This window comes from Trachypithecus francoisi, unplaced genomic scaffold (genome assembly GCF_009764315.1).
Source record: "Trachypithecus francoisi isolate TF-2019V2 unplaced genomic scaffold, Tfra_2.0 Lachesis_group10, whole genome shotgun sequence".
In the NCBI taxonomy this organism is placed as follows: Eukaryota; Metazoa; Chordata; class Mammalia; order Primates; family Cercopithecidae; genus Trachypithecus; species Trachypithecus francoisi.
This window is the reverse complement of record NW_022681455.1, coordinates 16,462,352-16,489,386: the sequence shown is the minus strand read 5'-3', so window position 1 is coordinate 16,489,386 and position 27,035 is coordinate 16,462,352. Positions and strand designations below refer to the sequence as shown.

The following is a 27,035-nucleotide window of genomic DNA, read 5'->3' as shown; positions in this document are numbered from 1 at the left end:
GCCCAGGAGTTCGAGACCAGCCTGGGCAACATAGTAAGACCTCATCTCTACAAAAAATGAAATTAACCGGGTGTGGTGGCACATGCCTGTTGTCCCAGCTACTTGGGGGACTGAGGTGGGAGGATCACGTGGGGCCAGGAGGTCGAGGCTGCAGTGAGCCATAATCATACCGCTGCACTCCAACCTGGGTGACAGAGCAAAACCCTGCCTCAAAAACAAAAAATACCCAACTCCTTGAGCAGGTCTCTCAGCATGTGGAGGAACCCCATTTACCTCCAGAGTACCACACTACAGCTTTGCACTGGGCCGTCTTGGAAAGATGTGGCTTAGCAGTTGTGCCAGAAAGTAATTCCTCAAGAACCCATGGCTTCCAGGTGGAACCACCTGCACCCACCTCAAGTCCTTCCAGCCTTAAGGATACACAGAGGTGGTAGAACGCTTGGGGTTAAATTCATTTTCACTTAGCCAAGGAGGAACTATCTTCTTGGGAAGGTGTTTTGGACCCTCCTCTGATTACTTAATAGTTGAGGTCCTGACACATTATTTAATAAATATGTGAAAGGACACACAGCAAACCAGAGCTGCGTAGGTGTAGCTCAGGCTAGCAGGGCTGCCCCAGATCCTCTGGAGTAGCCCGGGCAAATGTGCCCGTGTGCTGTGGGCAAACCTGGCAAAGCAGACTGCATCTCTGCCTTCCCCTTTTGTGTGAGATGCTGTTTGTTCTGGTAAATTTTGGGGTCCAGTGGCTGTGCTACTTACCTCAGCTGGTGAAATCAATTCGGGGGAACCATAGCTTCAGGTGCTGCAGTGGGGCAGGCCTTGAAACTATCAAAAGCATTGCCAGAGCCCTCAGATGGAGCAGCCAGAGCAGCCCAAGGTGAATGGCATCGAGTTCACTGGCTCTCCTCTTCCTCCTCCCCCAGCGCCGGCACAGGAAGCCCAGTGGGTCAGCAGCAAGGCTATTAGTTTCATCTCCAGGTCCTGTAGGACACCTGGTCCAAGGGACACTCCGATGTGGACTCCCCCAGCCCCATTCCTCTCAGAGGCCGAGATGAACCTGCTAAGGCAAGGGGTGATGGAGCCTTACAAGTTCTCTTTATGGGCCAGGTGCAGTGGCTCACACCTGTAATCCCAGCACTTTGGGAGGCCGAGGTGGGTGGATCACGTGAGCCCAGGAGTTTGAGACCAGCCTGGGTAAGATGGCAAAATCCTGTCTCTACTGAAACTAAAAACACAAAAATTAGCTGGATGTGGTGGCGGGCACCTGTAATCCCAGCTACTCTGGAGGCTGAGGCATGAGAATCGCTTGAACCTGGGAGGCGGAGGCTGCAATGAGCCGAGATTGTGCCACTGCACTCTGCCTGGGTGACAGAGCAAGACTTGGTCTCAAAAAAAAAAAAAAATGTTCTCTTTCTGAAGCCTCTGTTTCAAAATGGTCCTGAGGAGTTATTGACTTTGTAACTACTCAGTCTCCACTTCCCTAAAAATTGGATTGCTAAGAATCTGCTTTTGGTTTGTGGAAACAAAGGGCCAGTCTGCAAAGTTTTTATAGAAGATGGGTAAAGCAGCACGTGTCCCTACAAAGGACACAGCCCTCAGGGTGCTGCAAGGCGACAGATGGGTGTCACCCTCCCTGACCACTCTATTCTGAAAGAAGCTCCCTTACTACTGGTCCATTTTTAATAGATTTCTTTAAGATGTCCTCTCCTTCATCCCTTTCCCTTATTTTGCAAGTCTCTTAGAAACTAACATTTGAAGATGCGTGTAAAACACACCTTCCACAGGACCAGCGTGAGAGCCTCATACCTCACACAGACAGGACCACAGAGAGCATGGCGGGGAGCCTGCAGCCAAGCCCCACGTCTTGCTCCATGTTAAACAGCCTCTCGGCCCTCCCGTCTCCAAAGTGCAACCCTTGTGTTTCTACAGGTCCAAGAATTATTCTTCATGGGCCGGGCACAGTGGCTCACATCTGTAATCCTTGCACTTTGGGGAGGTTGAGGTAGGTGGATGGCTTGAGCCCTGGAGTTTGAGACCAGTCTGGGCAACATGGTGAAACCCTGTCTACAAAAAAATACAAAAATTAGCTGCGCATGGTGGCAGGGAGGCTGAGGTCGGTGGATCACCTGAGCCCGGGAGGTAGAGGCTGTGGTGAGCTGTGATCCTGCCACTGCACTCCAGTCTGGGTGACACGAATGAGACCCTGCCTCAAAAAAAAAAAAAAAATTGTTAATGGATTTAGTAGGGGAAAGTATTGCATTGGAGTCAACGCTGCTGGCTGGATTTCTAAATGTATTCTTAAAGGACCAGCAGTGGACCTGTATTATCCCAGTGTGACAGTTCTGGTTGGACCCTTCTCATGCCATCAGTCACCATGGACAATCAGGCCATTCATTCACCCTGGCACAGCAGCACCCTGTGGATCTTCTCTACTCCAGGGTCATTGCTTGCCTTTCCAAAGAAAACTGACTTGTGTACCTGCTCTTCAGCCTTAAAAAGTAAAGTAAAACATCCTGATCTACATACACTTTCCAGGCCTGGAACGCAATACGTCAAAGGTAAGTGGCCGGTCGTCACTTCTTCTGTGTTCACTGTTTAAACAGGCATCCTGGTGGACTGCTGCAGGTCAGCTGCAGAGGCCAGTTCTCCAAGACAATGTCATTGTTCCCAGCCCGTTAACGGACCCATATACAGTAGTGCCGTGTGGTCCTTCAGGGAAAGGATTCACTGGCACACTGAGGGAATGGCTCTAACTCATGTCTCAAACCAACGCCTTTTAGGATGCCACTGATCGAAGAGCTTTGGCTCTTCTTCAGTGTGACTCCATCTGCTAATTTCTTGGGAGACAACCTTCCCGTAAAACATCCTGTGGAATTTCAAAGTAAGACAAGTTGGGACTGAGAAGGGGGGAAAAAAGATGGAGGAGAACAAAACGAAATGAGAAGCCAGGACAGGGACAGCTTCCTAATAGCGATGGCAAACTGATAGCAACAGATGACTTGACCCTGAAAAGCACATGTAATGAAACTTGCGGGGAAAACACATTGGCCCAACTTTGTGAGTATCAGCTGGGAAAACAATTCATGTTACATCTGTCCAGTTAAAAACTGCTTTTGTTCTTTTGCAACAACCAAAAGCTAGAGATGGGGGATGCCAGCTACTCTGACTCCGGCCTGTCCTTCCCCGGCTCCCGCACCGTCCTCCTCTCCTTGCCCTCCTACGGTGATTTGTCTGCTAATCGCCAGGAGTGGCTTGCCACCGGCCTGTCCAAGAAGACGGCAAAACAAATCCCAAACCATTCAACTTGACTCCTGCAAATACAAACTCCAGCAACTCCATCAAGTCTTAATAGCATTATATTAAAGTGAAACCATCTTCTTTTAAAAAATAAAGAAAAACAAACAAGGGAGAGAGAAAGAGAAAAAGACAAAGGTGCGAGTGTTGGTTTGAACAAGGTTATGAGTTCTGGGCAGCAGGGCTCTGATGTTGGCCCAATCGGTGCCTTGTGTCTGCGCCCCGAGAAGGCAGGCGGGAGAGCCCCGAAGCCGCCAGGCAGCAGGAGAGAGGAGAGAGGACACAGCATTCCACCATTCGGGAGCAGCCAGAAGCTCTGACAGAACAGAGTAGGAGGGAGATGGGAAAAGCAGGTTTGGATGCTTCCACTCAAGCCAGACACCGTTTCATTTCCGGGGTTAGCTGAACACGGTGTTGTGCTGCTGGGTCACCCGGATGAACGTTGCCCTCCTGCTGAGCTCCTTGAGTTTGGCGGCCCCCACGTAGGTGCACGTGGACCTCAGTCCCCCGAGAATATCCAGGATGGTGTTTTCCACATCTCCTTTGTAAGGCACTTCCACAGTCTTACCCTCAGAGGCTCTGGAAGACAAAAGAAGTTTTCTTTTTACCTAGTTCCCTACCCCCCATGCCCTTAAGAGCCCAGTTAGAATTATTCCCAGCTCCAGCACTTTCTGCAGCCCCCAAGGCACTCAGAACACCAGACCCCACCCCCACATTTCTACCAAGTGCCAGCGTGATCACCAGCATCTCAGATGAACACACTCCTCCCATCCAAAGGGCACGGGCTCACTGCTGGCTGCCCTGCACGCTGGGAAGAGCAAAGTCCTGGTGAGGAGCCCTTGAAGGAGCTGGGGACCCATACCACCCCGCTTTGTGCCATTCTCTCCGGCAAGGTGCTCCCCTCTGCCCCTAACAGAAACCACCTTTACCTTTCTATTCTACCTCAACACGCACACCAACTTCCCAACAACCAGGAGCCCAAAATGTCCCCAGAATGGCCCTGGCAGATTCCCCCTGGAAACAGCCTCCTGCCCTCCTAGATCAACAACAGGAAAAGTCCAGAGCTTCACCTCCTGCCTGCTCTAAGATCAGAGACCAAGTGTCTTCAAGGGGGACGACCAGGACGAGGAGGACATAAAATGGGTAACTCAGGTCCTACTAGCTTACATGGAAATCACCAGCAAGGTGATTTCACTAAAGTGGCTCCATTCTGATAGCCTGCCTGTCTTTCTGCTTTGCTGGGTACACCAGTCACCCCCAGTTTGCCTCCCTGTTCTCTTACAGGTCACTACACCTATCGCCCTGCACATGTATGGGTCCAAGCAAGGTGGAATCAGAGGAGAACCAAGACCTGTCTTAGCACCGGAAGCTTCCAGGCTTTGGATAGCATCTTTCACATTTTCAGAGGAGTATTTAGAAATTCAGAAGGTCTGGCCTATGGCATGAACACTAAGCAACATTTCACTGTCCCCACTGAGCCCATGTCCCTCTCTTCACAAGGCCACCATGTAACACTGCTTGATTGTTACTTGGATAACACAGGTCATGTCCCCTTACTGCAAAATGGGGATGTGGTCCAGACACATGTATATATTACCAGAATGTGTGTATATTACATATGTGTGTATTATCAGATGTGTGTATTACCAGAAGGAAATCTGAAATCTAGGCAAAATTCTAGTTCTCATCTAAGGGCCATGCAAGTTCTAACAAGTACCCAAATTCTGGAACCTTCTGTAGCCATTCTCTTCAGCTGGAAAAAGAACATGAGAGCATCTCTCTAATTTTTTTTTTTTTTTGAGATGAAGTTTTGCATTTGTCGCCCAGACTACAGTGCAGTGGCACAATCTCGGCTCACTGCAACCTCTGCCTCCTGGGTTCAAGCAATTATCCTGCCTCAGCCTCCTGAGTAGCTGGGATTACAGGTGCCTGCCACCACTCCCAGCTAATTTTAGTATTTTTAGTAGAGTTGGGGTTTCACCATATTGGCCAGGATGGTCTCGAACTCCTGACCTTAGGTGATCCACCTGCCTTGAAGAGCATCTCTTGACCAGTCATTCGTTACCTAGAATTTCAAAACGGGGTTAACTCTTGGTCGCTGAACAGGCAGGACTACCCTTGGGTTAAATCTAGCTACTTAAACCATCAGCCAGTGTAGAGCCCCAAGCTCAGGAAGCCAAAGTCACTGGTCATACCCAGGACAGTTCAGGGCTCAGCACTCCATGACACCAGACAGGTGTCTGTACACATGTGCCTGCAATGACTGACATTTCGTTTTTGTAAGGTATTTCCATGGCCTTCCTGGAGCTTGTTGGAAATTTCTAGATTCTCACTGGTGTGAATCTAGAGCTCATTTTTTGCTGATGCTTAAGTCTGCTCATCTGTAAAATGAAGGTACTTCATTCCCGGGGACAGCACGAGAATGAAATAGTTAATGATAGGGAAAGAACCAGCAGTGTGTACATAACTGTGCCATAAGTAATTTGTGAAAGTCAGGAAGCATTCTCATGATGAGATCATGGTCATGAGGCTGAAAACTGAGAGAGAGAGAGAGACAGAGAGAGAGAGAGAGAGAGACGGAGACTCAGAAGCAGAAAGGCAGGACAGGTACAGCCTGCAAGGCTCAGGCTGCAGCCTTTGGATTAAGGTTCTAATTTTCTCAGCAATTTCCTTCCTTGTTAAAGATTTGAATCCACTTCCAGAATAGAATCTTGCTACTGCTGAATCTCTTTTATTTTTTTTTTTTCTGTTATATCTAAACACTGCTGAAATTACAGGAGACGGTTTTTCTTTCAGCTCTCTGGCTTCTGTTTGTGCCACAGCCTGCTCTGGACTTCCCGATTCTATAATTGTTTTTAGAACCCAAAAAAGATGCAGCCACGAAGGTGAAAAAGGTACTCCAGGCAAAGCACCTAGCTGCTGCTCACCCATGAAAGCTCCACTTACATTCTGGCACAGAGGAGACACATGCAGGCCCTTGGATGATGACATGTTGCTGGTAAAGCACGAAGTTTCTTGGCCATAGGTCCAGCTTAGTGCCTCCTCCTTACCCAACTGTGCAACCTCCTCCTCTCTCAGGGACGGCATGGGGGAAAGAGGGCTTCGGGGACTACCTGGAAGAAGTGCATCTCTCATTTCTGATTGATGCAGTCCCCATCGATCTTTCCCATCCTGCTTTTCCCATATTATAATATCTTTATTGGGGTTCACCACCAAAAGAGAAAGAGACTGAGGTGAATGAGAACTGAAGTAAGTCTGCTAGAACCCCACGGAAGAACAGAACTCTGGTAGAATACGCCCCACCCCCCAATCCCCCTACCTACAAATCTCAGTGGAGTTCTGAGATTTTGCTGCTAGCTTGTTATAAACCTTATATAATACATCTGAATCCCAGCTCCTCAAAGAGTGTCAGTCAGGGAGGGCTTAGGTTTCCACTCTAGCACGGGATAGAGTCTGAAAACTGGAGAGAGAAGCCTGAGGTTTCCTGGAGAAAGGCAACCAGCCGATTCACACAGCCAGCTTCCCTCTGTGGATGGAGGACCTTTGGTCCTGCCCCCATTTTGTATAGCTTGTTGTTGGCACTAATCCTGCTGAGAATAACAGTAGGCTCTATGGAGCACGGTGAGGCAGTAAGTATACCGTCATCAGGTTCTTTTTTTTTTTTTTTGACAGGTTTTCACTCTGTTGCCCAGGCTGGAGCATAGTGGCACGATCACAGCTCACTGCAGCCTCCAACTCCTGGGCTTAAGCCATCTCCCTGCCTCAGCCTCCTGAGTTGCTGGGAGTACAGTCATGTGACACCACACCCAGCTAATTTTTAATCTTTTTGTAGAGACAGGGTCTTGCTATGTTGCCTAGGCTTAACTGGAACTCCTGGGCTCAAGCAGTCCTCCAACCTTGGCTTCCAGAAGCACTGGGATTACAGGCATGAGCCACTGTGCCTGGCCCCATCATCAGGTTCTTAAAACACACATGCAGAGAGTTAAAATGGAATTGAATCAGGAAAAGACCCAGGTGTCTTTGGAGACCATGGATTAAAAACACACATCAGGAGCAGGGCGCGGTTGCTCATGCCTATAATCCCAGCACTTTGGGAGGCCGAGGTGGGTGCATCACTTGAAGTCAGGAGTTTGAGACTAGCCTGGCCAACATGATGAAATCCCATCTTTACTAAAAACACAAAAATTAGCTGGGCATGATGGCAGGCACCTATAATCCCAGCTACTCGGGAGGCTGAGGCAGGAGAATCACTTGAACCTGAGAGGCAGAAGTTATAGTGAGCTGAGATCATGCCATTGCACTCCAGCCTGGGTGACAGAGCATGACTCCTCCACAAAAAAAATACAAAATAAACACACATCAGCAGAAGTAAGCCCCACTTCTACAGGGGATAACACAACTAAATGGCTGAAAATGCTGCTGTGTCGACTCTCAGAGCCTGGAGGCAGGTGAGACGCAGTATGAGCTGTATGCAGCATTCTTCAGGAAAGGCCTGGCCACCGTGCAGTGGTCTAGACCACACCTATGGTTTTCTGTGCAAAAGGAGAGCCATTCTTCAACTCAATCCTTTCATCCCGAACTCTTCTCAAGCTAGAGATCTAAGTTTACAGGGATAGCTCAGCACAGGCTCTACTGGAAGGACAAGGCAATAATTCCGCCCACCCCCAGAGGTCTGGAGTATTGCCTTCAGGACTGGTACCCACTCACATACACACCCCTGGTCACACTTCCAACCCGTCCCCAAACACTGCTTCTCTGTACTTGCTTTTGGGAACCCCACACACTGCAAATGCTAACTGGATACAAATTAGGGCTCTTTTAAAAGAACCCCTTCCCACGGTATGTTAATATACACAGCGCTGCTGTTCAGACCTGCTTCCATCCCATCTCCGTAAGAAGCAAGGGCAAGGCCAGGCCTCGAGGGCGCGCCCCGGAGCCGCCTCCTCACCTGTACTCAGCAACTCCTCCCGCGTGCTTCTTCATGGCCGTGTCAGAGCTCATCCCGTAGAAGAGCTTGAGCTTCCGTCCGTTCCTCTCAATCACTTCTCCAGCACACTCCGTATGACCTGAAAACATTCCTCCCAGCATGACAAAATCTGCTCCAGCTCCTAAATGCCAACGGTGGGGATAAAAGGGAGTAGCAGAGAAAAGAGCTCAGGGGAAACAGACTCTCAAAAAATCCAGTGCTTGCCCAGTTCACCCCCTCCCCCACAGCTATAGCCAAGAGAAAGGGTGGACCTCTCGTGCCTATCTCCTGCAAAAAGGCAGGCTTCCATGCAGGGATCCAGGGCCATGGGACACTGGGAGAAACAAACGCAGCCTACTGAAGGCTAGTGTCCCATACACTGGACCATGCTGAATGGCTTTTAATGGCTAACTAGGAGCACCTTCCTCAGATCTAACTCTTTTAGAATCAGAGAAACATTTAGAATTGGGCAGTATTCCGCCAGGCGCGGTGGCTCACGCCTGTAATCCTAGCACTTTGGGAGGCCGAGGTGGGTGGATCACTTGAGATCAGGAGTTCAGGACCAGCCTGGCCAACATGATAAAACCCCATTTCTACTAAAAATACAAAAATTAGCCAGAAATTGCTTGAACCCGGGAGGCGGAGGTTGCAGTGATCTGAGAGCATGCCATTGCACTCCAGCCTGGGCAACAGGGCAACAGAAGACTTCGTCTCAAAAAAAAAAAGCGGGGGGGCAGTATCTTAGAAAGCATGTTATCTAATCTTGTGCTTAATGCTATGACTCCTCTATGATGCCCCCTCAGGTGTCTCGTCTGTATCTGAAGCTCTCCGCACTCTGACATTCCCTGTGCTTATCCATCAGGAAAGGGCCTCAGAACAGACTGAAGCTCCTACACTCGAGACAGCTTCAAGGAAAGAAGCCCTTGTGTTCTGGAAGTCATGTGAAACTCGACCTGCACCACCACAATGCTACGCATTAGACTTCCCGAGTCAATACTCTGCCAGACTAATCACCGAATGACAGCACATTTCCAGGACAGGCACAGGAGACAGAGGTACTGAAGCTGCCTGTCTTTGTGGGCTATGCTGGAACAGGCCCAGGGCTGGCTCTGTTTATCCCAAGTGCATGGCACATGGTACATGCTGAATGATTAGCTGTCAAAAAAGTAAAAAGAACATGTGGGAGAAATAATAAAAATAGTTATCATTCCCCATCTCGTTCATGGATCACTGTGCAGAGGGATTCTTCATTGCCTATTAACTAAGGAACTGCTACAACCTCCCCTGAGTAAGTCTTACTGAGGGTTTACATTTAGAACAGAACAAGACAGTAGCAAGGTACAGATGTATTAAGTAATAGGATGAAGGAGGAAGGGAGCCTGGCAAATCCTAATTAGGAGGAGGAAACATAGGAACCCCTGAAAGTGGCCCTGATACCTTCGATTTGGTCATTTAAACATCGGCAGAGCACTCTGGGTTTTGCATTGGCGTTACCGCCCCTTCTGTTCAGCATGACAGAAAGGCATGCTGTTCTGGCACTCAGGGAAGCAAAGCACAGCGCAACCTTCCTACGTGGCAGCAACCTCTGAAGACCCTCCCTTTTGGGCTTCCTAACACGAATGTGACTCCCTGGTCCTCCTGCCATCATTTTAACGAGACAGAGGATAACTGGTGTTCAGCCAGGATTCTTGACGACCACAATTCAGGAGCACAGCACCTCCTCGGCAGCTGCAAAGGAGCAGATGTCAACAGCAGGAACGCAGAGCACAGACCCACTGAAAGAACACTTTGCGGGGGTTCCCAACCATTTTCATTTCGGGACACTCTTGCATCCTTCCCTGACATGGTCCCTCTCACTCCACTGAGTCTTGGTACAGGTATGGCTACACTGACTGAGAGACAGCGGAGGAGGGAATGACACCCAAAGGAGACTGAGCTGAGTGTGGTCCAAAGGCCGGGAACTGTGATCTACAAGGCATCTTCTCAACAACCAGCCACTTTAAAGTGTGTTGGGCTCTCTCTGTGTACAGAGAGCACATGTGAGGCAACACAAAAGAGTCCAAGACGGACCGCCACCTGTATTAAGTAGATTCAGCTCAAAAACCAACCGTAAAAATGCCCTTGGCCGATGATCCTTACAATACAGGGTAAGTGACAATACTAGTTAGCAGAGGCACTGTGTTCTCCCTGTTCTGCCCCTGATTGTAGGACTGTGACCTTGTCATTCGCTCCTAGAGCCTCAGTCCCCTCAACCTTAAAAGAAGAAGCTGGAATCACTGGAGGGTTTGTAGATTCCCTTCCACAGATAGGATTTATGATTAGGATGAGGTTAAATCCCATTTTTCATGACATTCTTTGGGTTGCTATGAAACCTTGTTGCTAAGACCACCATCCTAACGTTTTCCTTTGTCACTATCAGGGTTGTTGTCTGAACATTTTTTAATTTTTATTTTTTATATTTTTTTGAGACAGGTCACTCTGTCACTCAGGCTGGAGTGCAGTGGCGTGATCTCAGCTCACTGCAACTTCTGGCTCCTGGGTTCAAGTGATTCTCCCACCTCAGCCTCCTGAGTAGCTGGGATTACAGGCGTGCACCACCACACCCAGGTAATTTTTTTTTTGGATTTTTAGTAGAGATGGGGGTATTGGCCAGGCTGGTCTCAAACTCCTGGTTTCAAGAGATCCGCCCACCTCGGCCTCCCAAAGTGCTGGGATTACAAGTGTGAGCCACGGCACCCAGCCTGAACAAAAACAAAAACAAACAAACAAACAAAACAAAACAAAACACACACACACACACACACACCAGAATTCCTATGACAGAAAGTTTCCTGCCACCATTTTTTTTTTTCTGGCATCAGCAAAGGGCTGAGGCGTGAGAGCTGCGTTTTTGCTCCAGCCGGCACCCACAACCCCCATTTCAATTCTGGAGCCCGCAGCCACAGGGCCAGCTCTGACTTCCGAATGCAGTTTGCAGTTCAGTGGCCAACACGGGGCTCGGCAGCTGTACTTTACTGTTTGTGGTGTTGAGAGGCTTTCCCGAGAAAAGCTCAGGACCTGCTGCCCACCCACCACCGCTCCCTGATCCCCAATCCCACGGGCTCACAGCAGGCACTGCTGCCCCCTAGTGGGAGGCAGGCTCCAGCCTCCAGTGAGAAACCGCTGCAGGATTCCTCCAGTCCCTTCCACCGGACTTCTCCAGGCTGGGTCCAAAAAACTCTGTCTGCAGTTCCCACACATCACACCTGTCACGGTCCCCTTGGACAGGTCCCCTGAGCCTTCTCTTCCCTGGAATGAAGAGGCCTTGACTTCACCCACTCCTGGTTTGCAGGACGTTACGCCTAGATCCATCTCCTAGGGCATTTGTGGCCTGCTCTACCATGGACCAGAACCAAATCAATGCTGGGATTTGGGCCAACTGGGACTGAAACCCAGGGAGAGGAAACTCCAGGAGGCCCAGAACTTCCCCAGCAGGTCCCCCTCCTCATTCAGGTTGCCACCTGGAGAGGTGCAAGGAGCTCTCTTCCTCCTTCCTTCCCTCCCTCTGCACCAGGGCCCGGCCTTACCAAATGCTTTGGCGACATCCCCTGGACACGTGCAGCCTCCATCCTTCACAGAGGAAAAAGCAACGACAAGACATCAGTGGGAGCTCAGCCAGGTTGTCCCCGGATGATCCAGTGACTGGGGGTTCAGACCCACCACAGCCCCCAGCAAGCCCATGAGCGCAAGTCCCCCCACCATGGCTGTTGTTGTCTGATGGAGTGTACTCCCCTCAATATCGCACCTTTCACTCCCCAGGCCCATCCAGGCTTCCTCTGTGGGTCAGAGGCTGGCACCACCCACTGCCCACCTGGGCTCGGGCACTTCTGTTGCAGAGCAGGAGGCAGCAGGGGCTGTGAGTAGTGGAAGGGCTTGGCCCTCATCCCATGCCAGCCCCTTTTATAACACATCCAGCCATTCCACCGTCCACGCTCATTCTCACTTAGAAGCCACTTTTCCCTCTCTGGCTGCTGTGAGGTGAGATTTATTTAGTACAAGGGTTGAAATCTTTTAAGAGCCAAGAAAAGGACATTGAGTTAATCCTTTTATCTTTCCAGGTACTTCCATGTTTCCTATTCCTCATGTATGGTACACAGTTACCTTAAAATCAAACATCTGTTCTTTCACCCACACTGTCCACGCAGACCACACTTGGGCTGGTTTAATGTGTAGCAGGGCCAGTCTGTTATCTTGGGCTGCCCAGCAAGGTTCAGCTGTGGGAGGTAATGTTTAAACACCAGCCACACAGTACAAGTCTTCCAGGATGCAGAGCTAGCTGCATTTTCTTTTCTTTTCTTTTTTTTTTTTTTTTTTTGAGACAGAGTCTCACTCTTGTCCTCCAGGCTGGGGTGTAGTGGCGTGATCTCGGCTCACTGCAATCTCTGCCTCCCAGGTTCAAGCAGTTCTCTTGCCTCAGCCTCTTGAGTAGCTGGATTACAGGCGCCCACCACCAAGCCCGGCTAATTTTTGTACTTTTAGTAAAGACAGGGTTTTGCCACGTTGGCCAGGCTGCTCTCAAACTCCTGACCTCAAGTGATCTGCCCACCTCGGCCTCCCAAACTGCTGGGATTATAGGCGTGAGTCACCGCACCCAGTCACTAGCTGCATTTTCTTATAAACCCAAGACACCAAATGCCCAGAATGCTACCTACTATTCCTAATGTAGCCTGGGTGCAATTCAAGGGGCAAATGGACAGCAACAGTACGCTGGAGCAGCAGCCAGACACTATGGCGCAAGGGGAGACAGCAACAGTGTCAAGGCTCACGTGACGGTGACACAGCCCACAGCTAAGTGTGGGTCTAGGAGAAACAGCAGGGCCTCAGAGGGAAGCACCTGTCCCCAGAAGATGGGACCTACTTTGGGAAGGAACAGAGAAAAGACAGGGTACCCAGACTACCCCGTGTTACAATCTGCAGGTAGGTGCACGCACCTCTGCAGCTGGAGGGCAGGGAAATGGGATGAGCTACCTTGTAAAGAAATCTCCAACTGAGAACATAGGGTCTCTGTGATTCAGTCCCCTTTCTCTATGTACCAATGAGGCCTGTCACTCCAGGAGCTAGAACTCCAATACTGTTTCACTACTTCTTTGCAGCTCTGATCAAAAGGTTAAGTGTGAAGGCTGCACCTTTTCTTTACAAACATTTACTGACCATAGTTATTTCCTCAATCAAATGTGTTATTCATACATGGTTCTCTGACCCCCAGAGGGCCACAGAGCACTGAGGAATAATTATTTCAGAGGTGGTCTCATATGTTATCTGGCCCAAACCCTCTGTGTGAAGACAGGAACAGGGCTTGTGGCTCTATACCCCTTGTTAATGCTTCAAAATCCTGGCATATTTATTTACTTTACCTTTCAAAGGTACAACCTCAAAATGCCCTTCACTTGCCCTGCCAATTAATTTTAAAGTGCTTTATCTCTTTATCAAAACCAGCTCTACACAGTGTTTCACACTCTGGCCTCAAACACATTAAATAAACTCATGCTCCCATTAAAATAAGTCCTTTTAAAACATGACTTTTTTTTTTTTTTTTTTTTTTGAGGCAGAGTCTCGCTCTGTCGCCCAGACTGGAGTGCAGTGGCGCAATCTCGGCTCACTGCAAGCTCCGCCTCCCGGGTTCACGCCATTCTCCTGCCTCAGCCTCCCGAGTAGCTGGGACTACAGGCGCCCGCCACCTCGCCCAGCTAGTTTTTTGTATTTTTAGTAGAGACGGGGTTTCACCATGTTAGCCAGGATGGTCTCGATCTCCTGACCTCGTGATCCGCCCGTCTCGGCCTCCCAAAGTGCTGGGATTACAGGCTTGAGCCACCGCGCCCGGCCTAAAACATGACTTTTTAAAAAATCACTCTTGGCCAGGCGCGGTGGCTCACGCCTGTAATCCCAGCACTTTGGGAGGCCGAGGCGGGCGGATCACAAGGTCAGGAGATCAAGACCATCCTGGCTAACATGGTGAAATCCCATCTCTACCAAAAATACAAAAAATTAGCCAGGCGTGGTGGCGGGCGCCTGTAGTCCCAGCTACTCGGGAGGCTGAGGCAGCAGAATGGCGGAGCTTGCAGTGAACCGAGATCGCACCACTGCACTCCAGCCTGGACGACAGAGCGAGACTCCGTCTCAAAAAAAAAAAAATAAAACAAAAACAAAATCACTCTTTTTCTTCACTCATTTGTGTCTCCTGTGGTGTCCTGAATATTTTATATCACTGTGGTCAGTGATGAGGCCTGAATCAGGAACCCTGTGCCACTGGGACCCCAAGAAAATCAGCCTTTCTCTTCCCAGGATGGGCCAAGAGATCCACAGTTAATACAGCTGTATGGCGTGTTGCAAAAGGGAAATCATATTTACGGCGTCATCTGCTCACAGGGTGCTTTGGTATTTGCACTTGTGAAATGGGCAGCGTAGACCAAACAACCATATGTGGTTAATGGTTGCACATTTAAGCAAAAGCAATCCGACTTCACATGATGCCTTAGGACAGACAGGGCAGTCTACTTCCTGCTACTGTGTATATTTCCAAAAGTGTTCAGAGTGTCTTTTCACATTCTCGGGAAGCAGAGTAGCTCCAGCAATCTAAGACATACATGTATATTCACACATAAATATTCATAGCTGCTGAAAGGTTGTTAAAAACAACAACAACATTTGGGCTAGTATTTTGTTCTGTGCAAGTATTCAAGGCAGTAATTTACAAGGAGTCCTTTTCTTGTTTTTTCTAAAAGAGTTAACATTATATTTAAGTACAAACGGCATCATGAGACATGAATGATAACTTGTGAACTGTCAGCTTGCCTCTTTTGCTTAAAAATACTTGCTCAGGCCAGGCACGGTGGCTCACACCTATAATCCCAGCACTTTGGGAGGCTGAGGCGGGCAGATCGCCTAGGGTCAGGAGTTTGAGACCAGCCTGGCCAACATGGTGAAACCCAGTCTCTACTAAAACTACAAAAATTAGCTGGGTGTGGTGGCACGTGCCTGTAATCCCAGCTACTCGGGAGGCTGAGGCAGGAGTATCGCTTAAACCCAGGAGACTGAGGTTGCAGTGAGCCGAGATCATGCCACTGTATTCCAGCCTGGTTGACAGAGCAAGACTCTGTCAAAAAACAACAACAAAAAAAAAAAAAAAGGAAAAAAAAAATACTTGCTCACATGTTGAATACTCACAATGAAAAAAGAAAAAAGAAAAATACTTGCTCATTCCTAAAACAAAGGAAGGATGGTGATGGCAAACATGGAATAGGCAGAGAAAAGAGTTCAAGTCAGTCACCTACTAAAAACCAGCAACTATTATGAACTTAAAAGTCATTTTGCCATTCAAAGTCATGAACCTGAAGGAGATATTGTGTAAACGGCGGGGGGTGGGGGGGGAGGGAGGGAAATGAGGCTCAGAAAGGTTGAGCAACTCTTCTAAGGTCACACAGCTATAAAAATGGAAAAACAAGTTTAGAACCAGTGGTTATCTTAAGATGATAGCGTTACCGCTAATACTTATTTTCCTTTTTGTGTTTATTTGCATTTCTAACTTTTCCTAGGTTAAACATATTTTGTTGGGAAAATTTTCCAGCCTCAAAAAAAAGATTAATTATTTGAATGAATTTGTTTAGGTATTTCTAAATAATGGTGTGACAACAAAAAATTAACTGATCCCACCTTAATCTTCACCTATGCAGGAAGTATCCTGAATTTTTCCTCTCGGCTTCTCTGAAGCCCATGTGGGCCACAATAAGTAGAAACACGACTGAAGGCCAGCCTCTTGGGTATCAGCACATGCTGAACAGACACCACACATTGTGGCTTCCTTTGAACTTCAACAGCACCAATGTGCTAATTCAGCAAATAAAGTGTAAAATGGGACAGCTAGAAGGAAATTGGACCAAGTGGCAGGATCCAAAACATCTGGTGGGTTTCCAGCAGGTTCAGGGCTACTGGCAAGTAAGAGAAACATGCCCGTGCCCTGTTAGACAAAGGGAGTGTAGGGGCAATGGCTGCTTTAAACCCCAAGACACTCAGCTGCTTACAAGGACTGAGCTGAGGGCAAGGGTCCAAATTCTACTAAGTCCATTCATTTGCTTTTCTGGCTAAATGGAACTCCCAACCCCATCTAGGAGACCTCTCAGCACTGATGTAAAAGGAACCTCGGAGGCCGGGCACAGTGGCTCACGCCTGTAATCCTAGCACTTTGGGAGGCTGAGGCAGGTGGATCACAAGGTCAGGAGTTCGAGACCAGCCTGGCCAGCATGGTGAAACCCCACCTCTACTAAAAATACAAAAAAAATTAGCTGAGCATGGTGGCACATGCCAGTAATCCCAGCTACTCGGGAGGCTGAGGCAGGAGAATTGCTTGAACCTGGGAGGCATTCTAGCAGCGAGCCGAGATCATGCCACTGCACTCCAGCCTGGGCGACAGAGCAAGACTCCATCTCAAAAAAATAAATAAAAAAGTAAAAAAATAAAAATAAAAATAAAGAACCTCAGAGAACACAAGCAAGATCAGAAGTGCTACCTTCCTATTGCACCAGTACCCCAGGCTTGGGATGTCATTGTCCCTAACTGCTAAATTCAGAGAAGTTGCCACCTTGGGCACCAGCAGATGAGACCTGGTTCAGGACCCGGCCAGCATATGCTGAGCCTCTACTCTATAAGCCAGTGGCTCTCACACTTAAGAGGACATCAGAACTACCTGGAGGGCTTTTGTTAAAACAGGTTCCGGGGCCTGACCTGCAGAGTTCTGATTCAGTAGGTAACGTCGCGGGTGGGGCCCAAGAATTTCTAACAAGTTTTCCGTTGATACTCATGCTGCTGGTCTGGGCACCAGGCTTAAGAGAACTGCTGAGATACACTATAAGTTAGGTGGTACTGTGTAAAGAGATGCTAACTTGATTTCCAATCAGATTCACCTCTGGGACACACAGAGCCTCTACCCCACCCTACCACCAATCTTCGGCTAAACAGCCCTGTAAACTAAGCAAGTCTGAAGTTTCTACGAAGACATGAGGATCTCAGCATATGTTCAGAGTAAAACCTTATTAATCTCAACTCCACTACTTAGGAAATAGTGGTCATTCAAGTAACACTTATGATACAGGGTCCACGTTTTGACTTGATGGAGATGCTCAATGGTTAACATTATTAGGCAATGGAGACAGGACTAATTACATATGGGGATTTGGGGGACCACCCTGTGAAAGAGTCAGTTCACTAGGATGGGGTCTGGGAATGTTGATTTGTAAAAGCCTCTCTGGTGATCCTCATGCAGCCAGCCTCAGACAAGGCTGCACTCAGGATTTGAGAACCACTGACATACTGCGGAATGGTACTACTGCTTGGCCGCTCCCGTGAGTTGAATAACCTCTTAGCAAATGTAGACCGACAGTTCTATGTCAGCCTTTTACACACTAGTTGCTTGGTAAATGGATATTAATTTGTTCACTGGGGCAAAGGGTATTGAGTGGAGGGTCTTAGAACTCTGTCATTAACCAATAAACCTTTAACCATTTATTTTAGATTCTATCACAGTAGATGCTTAATAGATACTTGCTGGATGAATGGATGGGTGGGTGAAAAACTTGGATGAGGCATTAGAAGGAGCTCGGGCAATCTGCACTGGACAGCGAGTGAAAGACCTTGATCCTAGCTTCAGTTGTTACCTCAGCACCATTCCCCAAGACTCATCATCTATGGACTAAAAGCTGCCAGATCTCCAACCATGAACACAATGCCTCATGTGCAGTTTCCCTTCTGATGCCCCTCAAGCACCTCAAAATCAACAGACACGTGCCATAGTGAACACCACACCAGCCCCGAACCTCTTCCTTTGCAGCCATCTTCCAGGTGAGCCAGCACGTGAGCCAGTACGTAAGCCAGTCGTAGCCTTGCTCCTCCTCCTCCTTCTCCAGGGCCCTCCAAGCACCTACTCCATTGCCGACACTTGTTTAATTCTGCCTCCCAAATGTCAGTCAATTCTGGAGACGGCTCTCAAGCCTGCTACAGGGCACAGTCACCTCCCCACTGAATTACTAATGCTGTCCCAGCTGGGCTCTTTTTTATCTTGCCCCTTTCAATCCGCCCCAAGGGAGTGAGTTGGGCACTCGCCTGCTCAGACCTCTGCAATAGCTCCCTGGTGCTCTTGGAGAAGTCCCATCCTTTTTTTTTTTGAGACAGAGTCTCGCTCTGCCCCCAAGCTGGAGTGCAGTGGCCGGATCTCAGCTCACTGCAAGCTCCGCCTCCCGGGTTCCCGCCATTCTCCTGCCTCAGCCTCCCGAGTAGCTGGGACTACAGGCGCCCGCCACCTTGCCCAGCTAATTTTTTTGTATTTTTAGTAGAGACGGAGTTTCACCGTGTTAGCCAGTATGGTTTCAATCTCCTGACCTCGTGATCCGCCCGTCTCGGCCTCCCAAAGTGCTGGGATTACAGGCTTGAGCCACCGCGCCCGGCCGAGAAGTCCCATCCTTAAAGCTGGATCCCACCGCTTTTGTCCATTCTTGCCTTCAAGCTTATCTCCTGCTGCCCCTCACGCCTGCCCCTCTCAGCTCACTCGCCCCAGATGCAGTGACTGAGATTTGGTTCCCCAGTGCTTTTCTGTTCCTTTCTTTCTTCTCATCTGAAAAATTCCTTTTCAACCATCAGGTCTCCCTATTACACTCCAGGAAATCTTCCCTGACCCTGACTACGGGATACGTGGCCTGTTATGGGTTGAACTGGGTCCCCCCAAACACTTGCATATTGCCATCCTAACCCCTAGCATCTCAGAATATGACCTTATTTGGAAACAGGGACAATGGACATGTCATCAGTTCAGATGAGGACATCCTGGAGGAGGGTGGCCCCTGATCCAAAAGGACTAGTGTCCTCAGGAAAAGAGGATGTTTGCACACAGACACATACACACAGGGAGGATGCCACAAGCTAAGGACCCAGCAGAAGGTCACAGAGAGGCCTGGAACAGATCCTTCCCTGGGGCCCTGAGAGACAGCATGGCCCCCCAACACCCTGATGTTGGGCTTCTCGTCTCCAGAACGGTGAGATACTGAAATTTAAGCCCCCAGTCTGTGGGGCTTTGCTACAACTGTTCTAGCAACCTGTGGCCTGGCCTACCCTGTGCTCTAAAAGCTGCCTGCACATCCCTCATCGGATGCACCACCCAACCTGCTCATGGCTTCTGCCTACCAGGCCTGCCACCCTCACTGTGAAATTCGTGGGCAGCAGAGCCTCTATTTCTGCTGAATGTCAGCACTGTGACCGCAGTGCCCAGCTGCTTCCTGTGCCCACAGGATGCTCAGTCAGTGGAAGAAGAGCAGCGAGGGTGCAGGGGGCCTCCCAAGACACCCCAGCCCCGGCCCCGGCTCCCGCCCCTGGCCCCCGCCCCGGGTGGAGACTCACAGAGATGATGTGGCCCTGCAGGCCATGGGCGGAGTCGGCACACTCAATGACGGCGCTCAGCTGGGGGTACCCTACTCCTGTCTTGGTGCGGGTGGTGCACACAGAACCTGCACAGAGAAAGAAGTTGACCCCCAAAGAGATGGTTATACATGAGAACACTGTGACATGAAATGTGCCCCCATCACCTTTGCAGCCCCGCTCTAGTGACCAGGGTGAGCCTTTGTGGCAGAGGAGATGTGGGGAATGGGCTGCCAACCTGCACGCCGGAGGTTGCTGTAAACCACACCGCCTGGTCGTGTACCCCTTCAGTCCTCATCACTGTCACTGCCTGATGTCCCAGACATCGCCTTCCCCTCTACCATGCACCTGTCACTGCCACTCCTCCCTGTGGCATCGGCTCCCATGCAGTGGCCAAGCACTGATCTCTCCACACTTAAACGCCGACTCCTTTCCACCTTTCCACAATCTACGCTCTGCTTTAAACGACCTCTCAGAATCCTCCCACAGCCTCGCAGCTTCTTTACCTTCAAACTTTGCCAAATGACTCACCTTTTTTAAGTCTCACTGCCTGGACTGTAAAATGCAAAGAGAAACACAGTCTCCCGGGGTTGTGACAGAGGGCAGATGGCACAGGGAGGGATACCTCTTAGCCCAGGGCCTGGCCTGCAGCAAGCACACCCTTCACACCCTCACCTGCTCTCACTCAGCTCTGTGCTCCACAGGGCCCAGCTGCTTGTCCATCTCCCTCCTGGTTGCCCCACCTCAAGTCCCTTGCAGCCCAGCCGGAGGTTCACTTCCATGCAGGGCTCACGCCAGCACCCTCCTGCCTGCCTGTGCCACAGTCAGCCCCAGTCTTGGTTGTTCTCCCAGTTAGGTCCAAGCCAAGTCACACTCTGACCTCTTTATCATACCTCCCCTTATTCAAGCTTCCCAGTGTCCCCGCAGCACCCCACTTTACCCAGATCAGCAGAATCCAGCTCCACCTGCTCCCCTCCCTCCCCACTGCTTCTCCAATGGGGCAAGTTTCTTCCCACCGGGACTCTGGACACGATGTTCTCTCTCTCGGACACTCCCCTCTGCACCAGCCCGCCCAGCCAACCCCTTCTCATCTTTCCAGCTTCTTCTTAAATGTCACTGCCCCAGGGGAGTTGTTCATCGCAGTTTCAAAAAGAGGCATTTCAATCAGGAACTGTGTGAGAATGTTAAGGGTCTGTCTTCTCTGCTGGGTGGTCGGCTCCATGGACATTCACTGTTGTTATCAGGTGCCGAGAACACAGCCTCGTATACAATAAGGCACTATAAATAGTCACTGAAAGAATGTGTGGACTCAAGAATGAATGAGTCACCCACATCCCTCTCTCCACTGCCACTCACTCAGACCCTCCCGGATGTCTTGTGGTGTGCATGAGAGGGCGCTCTGAGAACAGGGTAAAGGCAGAAGTGAACTCCTCCCTCCCACCAGACCCGGAGGTGGGATGCTTTGAGGCCCAGCCTCCTCTCTGGCTCTGGGCCACCACTACCTTGTAGGATGCTAATTTCTGTCTGTGTTCCCCAGGCCTGGATTTAGCAGAGAAACCAGGAGAGACAGGGCAAGCCCCTCTCCTGCATCAGCTGTGGGGCAGAGTCCACAGAAGTCCTGTAGCTCCCTGTGTCCTGCCATGTGTCACTCACAGTCCTGGAGCCAACAAGTCTCATTCCCACGAAGGCGCCTTCCCTCCGCCCTGCAACCGGAGGTTGTGCAGAATAAGAGGTGTAACCCCTGGTTCAGCCTCGGCTGTTCTCCTCCTCTCCCATTCAATTGCTAGATCCGGGAGTGGGGCCTCAGCTGCAGTAAGCCTGGGGCTCTGATCATAGTGAGGGCCCTATAAAGGGTAGACCAGTTGCCTTTCTTGGGAACAGCCAAGGAAGAAGCTTAAAATAAGGCACAGGTGGTTTTGATTAACACCTAGGTGAAAAAAGTTGGCACATATTTTCTCCCGACTAGAGGGGCAGGGAATCCATTTCTGATGCTTTTTTTTCCCAGTTCCCAGGGGTTGCTCAATAATGAATGAAATCTATCAATCAATAGACATCCAGTATTGTTATCATTTAGATATGTAATACGCAATGTTTTTACCATAAAGAATGTGTGAGACTTAAATATGGTCTCCAAACAATTTAAAGAAGTGGCTCCCGTGCATCAGGCTCAGAGAAGGCCCCTTGTTCTCTTTAGTCACATCTGTTCTACACAGACAGCCAGAGGAGTGGGGAGAGATAATGAGAGCAGAAGGACAATACAGCTTCTGGGGAAATAGAATGCAGACACAAAGATGTGCAAGAAAACAAGTGTAGTAAATGCTTGAGATCACATCTAGAAAAGCTTTGAGAAGGCCGGGTACATTGGCTCACACCTGGAATCCCAACACGTTGGGAGGCCAAGGTGGGCGGATCACCTGAGGCCAGGAGTTCGAGACCAGCCTGGCCAACATGGTGAAACCCCATCTCTACTAAAAGTACAAAAAATTAGCCAGATATGGTGGTGCATGCCTGTAATCCCAGTTACTCGCAAGGCTGAGGCAGAAGAATTACTTGAACCTGGGAGGCGGAGGTTGCAGTGAGCTGAGATTGCACCACTGCACCCCAGCCTGGGTAACAGAGCAACACTGTTGTTTTATTTTTCAAAAAAAAAAAAAAAAAAAAAGCTTTGAGAGCCAAGAAGCTTCTTACACATCTTCACACCCTATACAGCACCCGCCCAACACAATAGTAGCTAGCAAACACTCAATACATATTTCCTTTTTTTTTCCCTTGAGACAGGGTCTTGCTCTATCACCAACACTGGAGTGCAGTGGCACGATCTTGGCTCACTGCAGCCCTCACCTCCCAGGATCCGGTGATCCTCCCACCTCAGCCTCCCAAGTAGATGAGACTACAGGTGCACGCCACTGTGCCTGACTACTTTTTAATTTTTATCTTGTATTTTTAGTAGAGACAGGGTCTCACCATGTTGCCCAGGCTGATCTCGAACTCCTGGGCTCAAGCAATCCACCCACCTTGGACTCCCAAAGTGCTGGGATTACAGGCATGAGCCACCACATCAGGTCCATATTTCTGATTAAACAGGTGACTAGTGAGTGTCCCTGCCTTTGGGGAAAAAAAGAGTCTTCCTAGTTTATTAGCCTATTTTGTTCTTTTATCAGTCTATCTATTACAGCCTGCCCTAAGAGGAGGCAGCCTGGTAAGGAAGAACAGGGCCTTATCCTTTCTCTGTCTTTTCAATAATGATAGATACTCAGTAAAGACCTCTTCCCACTTGCTCAGAATACATTATTAACTGGCTTAAACAAGTGGCAATATGAAAAAACTTAACCTTGAAAATCTCTCTGTATGTTAAAAGCTTGGGCATTTTTATGAATCTACAGGGCTCTTCTTCCTAATATTCTCTTCATACACATCCAATTCCCTCAGGCTGATCACGGAGCCAAGTCACAGCTCAACAGCGTCTCCAGTGCCTCCCAGCTGTGCGTTTTCCCACAGATTCCTCTCATGTTGGGTTAGGTTTGCTTCCTTTTTTGGTAGTGTCATTTGGGTGTGAGATTCTTTTGAAAAATCTTTGCTGTTTTTTAGTCCCAAGTGAAAATGTGTATCTTCTTTCTTGCTCCTCAATGTTAGTGTCTGGTTAATAACGGATGTGCATGGATGAATTTAAAACATGGCAGCTCATCTTCATGCATGGCAAAGAGGACAAGCAAACAGTAACTCTGCCCCATGAGAAAATGGCACCACCCATGACAAGGACAGAAGGTTCCACCTAGTTCTTCTGCTTAAGATGCCAATGGGTGGTCCTAAGAAAGCACACCTGGGAGAAGAACATGGTCAAAAATCTACATCTAATATGTATCAGGTGAGGAGCCAAAGGTGCTCATTACCTAGGCCATGGGTCAAGTTCAAATGTGGCCTCCTCACTGCAAGCTTATTTGCAATGTGTGGGGTCCCTCAAACCTTCACATAAACTGGAGTCATTCATGTTTATTAACTGTCTCTACAGATCCTTCACCTATCACTTTCCTCTTCAAGGTGCATGGGGTCATTAGTGAAATCTATGTTCTTTCCTTCCACATTGGTTCTGAAACCAAGCCCTCATATTCTAACCACATCCAAGTTCATTTAGAAGGTCCTTGGGGGCATCAAAAAGCAGTTCAATAATACTTTGCATCAGGGGCTTCCCTGAGAAGCTCAATGATGCTTCCAGAAAAAGCGTGCTTTAAATATCTGTGAGTCATTCGTGCATCCATCCCCTTCTAGTGATCTCCAGTCCCCGCAAGCCCCAGATCCCATTCTTCCCCACACACGCCCTCTGCCGTGCTCCTAACAAGTCTTACCTGGTCCAACTCCCACTTTGATGATATCTGCTCCGGAAAGAATAAGCTCTTCTACCATTTCTCCTGTCACCACGTTCCCTGCCTGAGACAGAAAGAATACAGCTCACGATCGTGAACTACTATTGCTGGTATAAAGGTGAGGAACTCCACACCCGAACACGAGGATGTGTACGTCCTAAAGCCACCAGGCAGCTGGGGGACAAAAAAGGAACACAGAATTTCATACCTGGAGGCCACTTTTGGGAAAGGCCCCTTGGGTGAGCTGGTGGCATGAGAAGATACGGCATTATAGGATTTAAGAACTAGAAGAGACCTTAGAATGTCCAGGTCAGGGCTTTTCAGACATTTCAGCAATCAACAACAAAAATCTTAGAGGGGGCCGGGTGCGGTGGCTCACTCCTGTAATCCCAGCACTTTGGGAGGCTGAGGCAGGTGGATCATGAGGTCAAGAGATCGAGACCATCCTGGCCAACATGGCGAAACCCCATCTCTACTAAAAATACAAAAATTAGCTGGGCCTGGTGGTGCATGCCTGTAGTCCCAGCTACTCCAGAGGCTGAGACAGGACAATCGCTTGAACCTGGGAGGCGGAGGTTGCAGTGAGCCAAGATCGTGCCACCGCACTCCAGCCTGAATGACAGAGTGAGACTTTGTCTCAAAAAAAAAAAAAAAAAATCTTAGAGGGACCCCAAATATAAAAAGTCAGCAATGAAACACTCTCTTGGTAATTAAAATCTTTAGTGCTGGGCAAAAAAATGTTTCACAGTTTGCAAAACCCCTGAAGACTCTCTATGGAACCCCAGAGAGTCAGAATTAGAAAACACAGTGAAGAAAATAGAAGTGTGCCCCCCTCTCTAGGGCTGGGATTCCCATCTAGACAGGAAAGGGCAGATGAGCCCTCATGGACCACATAGCATCTGCACGTGCTCAGTTTACAGAACAGGAAACTTTGGCCTAAGAATAAACACACAAGCCTCCAGGAAGTGGCAGAATCTATCAACCAGAAGGATGTGTCTGGTTTGGAAATAGTACAAGTTCTTTCACTGCAGGAGTCTAGAAGTGCAAAAATAGCCCTTTTTATTACAACTCACTGCCCTGTGGATTCTTCAGCCAGTATATAGGATACTTGGCAAGATGCCCTGGCTGAGTTTTCACAACTGTGCAAAGTCATATTTTGCAAAATGAATCCTTACTCATTCCACTCATGTTTTTTGCACTGAAGTCCAAGTGTCTTCTCGCTGAATTGTTTCCTAAGGGAATTGCTGAATTGCTTCCCAGAGGGAATTTTTCTTTTTTAACGTAGACAAAGTGACTTTTAACTTCATATAAAAGGATGTGGGGAAAAGGTGATGAGGAGGGCTCAAAGCTTCAATCCAAACAGCAGCTGACAATGGAAAAATCACAGATGGCCCAGAAAGAGGACTACAGGTAGATTAAAGAATTAAAATTAAAGTTATACTCCCCAAATTCAGAAGGAAACCTGGAATACCTTCAATAAGTATAAAAGTGAAAAAACGTAACGACAGAGCCGTCTACATAAAAACTAAAAACTTGGCCAAGTGCAGCGGCTCACACCTATAATCACAGCACTTGGGAGGCTGAGGTAAGTGGACTGCTTGAGCCCAGGAGTTCGAGACCAGCCTGGGCAACATGGCGAAACCCCGTCTCCATGTAAAAAAAAGAAAAGAAAAAAGAAAAAAAAACTTACATATACATAAACACAGATATTCATACAATCAGCAAATACCCAGGTAGAGAAAAATATCTACAATTTTGACAAAGGGTTATTATCCTTAACATAGTAAGAACTCTTACAAACCTGTAAGAAAAAAGCTAACATCTCACAGAGTAAGTGCCAAAGGACATGAACACACTACTGAAAGAAATAAGTGGCTAAGAAAAATGGAAAAAGTGTTCAACCTCCCGAATAACCAAATGTAAACTAAGGTACCAATGAGGTACTACCTTTCACTTAACAAATTATCAGTAGTTGCAAACAGTAAATACTAAAGAGAAAACATCAGACGGAACCTCTCTTTCTTCTGGGAAAATTTACCATAGTATGTTTTCCCAGAAAGCAATTTGTCCATATAAAAGAAATATGCACTTCTTTGTATTCAATAATTCTTCTAAGATTCTCTCCCAAGAAAATAATCATAAGGGTGGACAAGCATTTAACTACAAAGATGTATTCTCTATAACAATGCAGAACTGTAAATACATTCCCCAAAATGGAATGAGCCAACAGTGTATGACCCAACCATGCGATGTTTTTTGTTTTTTGTTTTGTTTTGCTTTTGAGATGGAGTCTTTCTGTCACCCAGACTGGAGTGCAGTGGCATGATCTCACTGCAACCTCTGCCTCCTGGGTTCAAGTGATTCTCCTGCCTCAGCCTCCCTAGTAGCTGGTATTACAGGCACACTCCCCACTGCCCGGCTCATTTTTGTATTTTTAGTAGAGACAGGGTTTTGCCAAGTTGGCCAGGCTGGTCTCGAACTCCTGACCTCAGGTGATCTGCCCACCTTGGCCTCCCGAAGTGCTGCAATTACAGGTGTGAGTCACCACACCCAGCCTAAGAGTGGTTTAACAGCGTGGGAAAAATGCTTAAATGCTTTTAGTATAATGTTGGGAGAAATAGAAAGATCTCGATTTTGTTATTTAAAAAAGTATATGTGAGTATGAAAAAATACACCAAAATGCTAACAGATGATGTCTAGGTGAAGAGATGATCTAACTTTTATTATTTTCTTCTTTAATCTTTTCTGGATTTTATACTAGGAAGTGTGTTACTTTTATAATTAAATGGGGGCAGGAGTGTTTAGTTTTGTTTTTTAAAGCGCGAGGAACAGCATGAGCTCTGTCCCTGAGAACCTAACAGGAGCCTAAGAAGCAGGGCGCAAGCTCCAGTTCCTCCCCAGTGGCTGACTTGCTAAACAACCAAACCAAACCACAAAAACTTTAGAGAAGCTACTCGAAGCCCACCACACATTTTTTC

At 48.4% G+C, this 27,035-nt stretch overlaps 1 protein-coding gene across 2 annotated transcripts in view; it reads right to left on the bottom strand.

Annotated features, from left to right (window-relative positions):
- Positions 1-3,340: 3,340 nt before the first annotated feature.
- The window catches only part of GMPR (guanosine monophosphate reductase), a 49,357-nt gene continuing 25,662 nt past the window's right edge, over positions 3,341-27,035 (bottom strand). The window contains exons 5-9 of one of the 2 annotated variants that reach the window (XM_033216304.1): positions 24,040-24,121; positions 19,679-19,785; positions 11,827-11,869; positions 8,243-8,402; positions 3,341-3,873 (exon numbers count right to left, since the gene is read on the bottom strand). In XM_033216304.1, coding sequence (XP_033072195.1) covers positions 3,693-3,873; positions 8,243-8,402; positions 11,827-11,869; positions 19,679-19,785; positions 24,040-24,121 — 573 coding nt within the window. In that variant the 3' untranslated portion in view covers positions 3,341-3,692. The remainder of the gene's footprint in view (positions 3,874-8,242; positions 8,403-11,826; positions 11,870-19,678; positions 19,786-24,039; positions 24,122-27,035) is intronic. The other variant, XM_033216305.1, reaches the window with a different exon arrangement.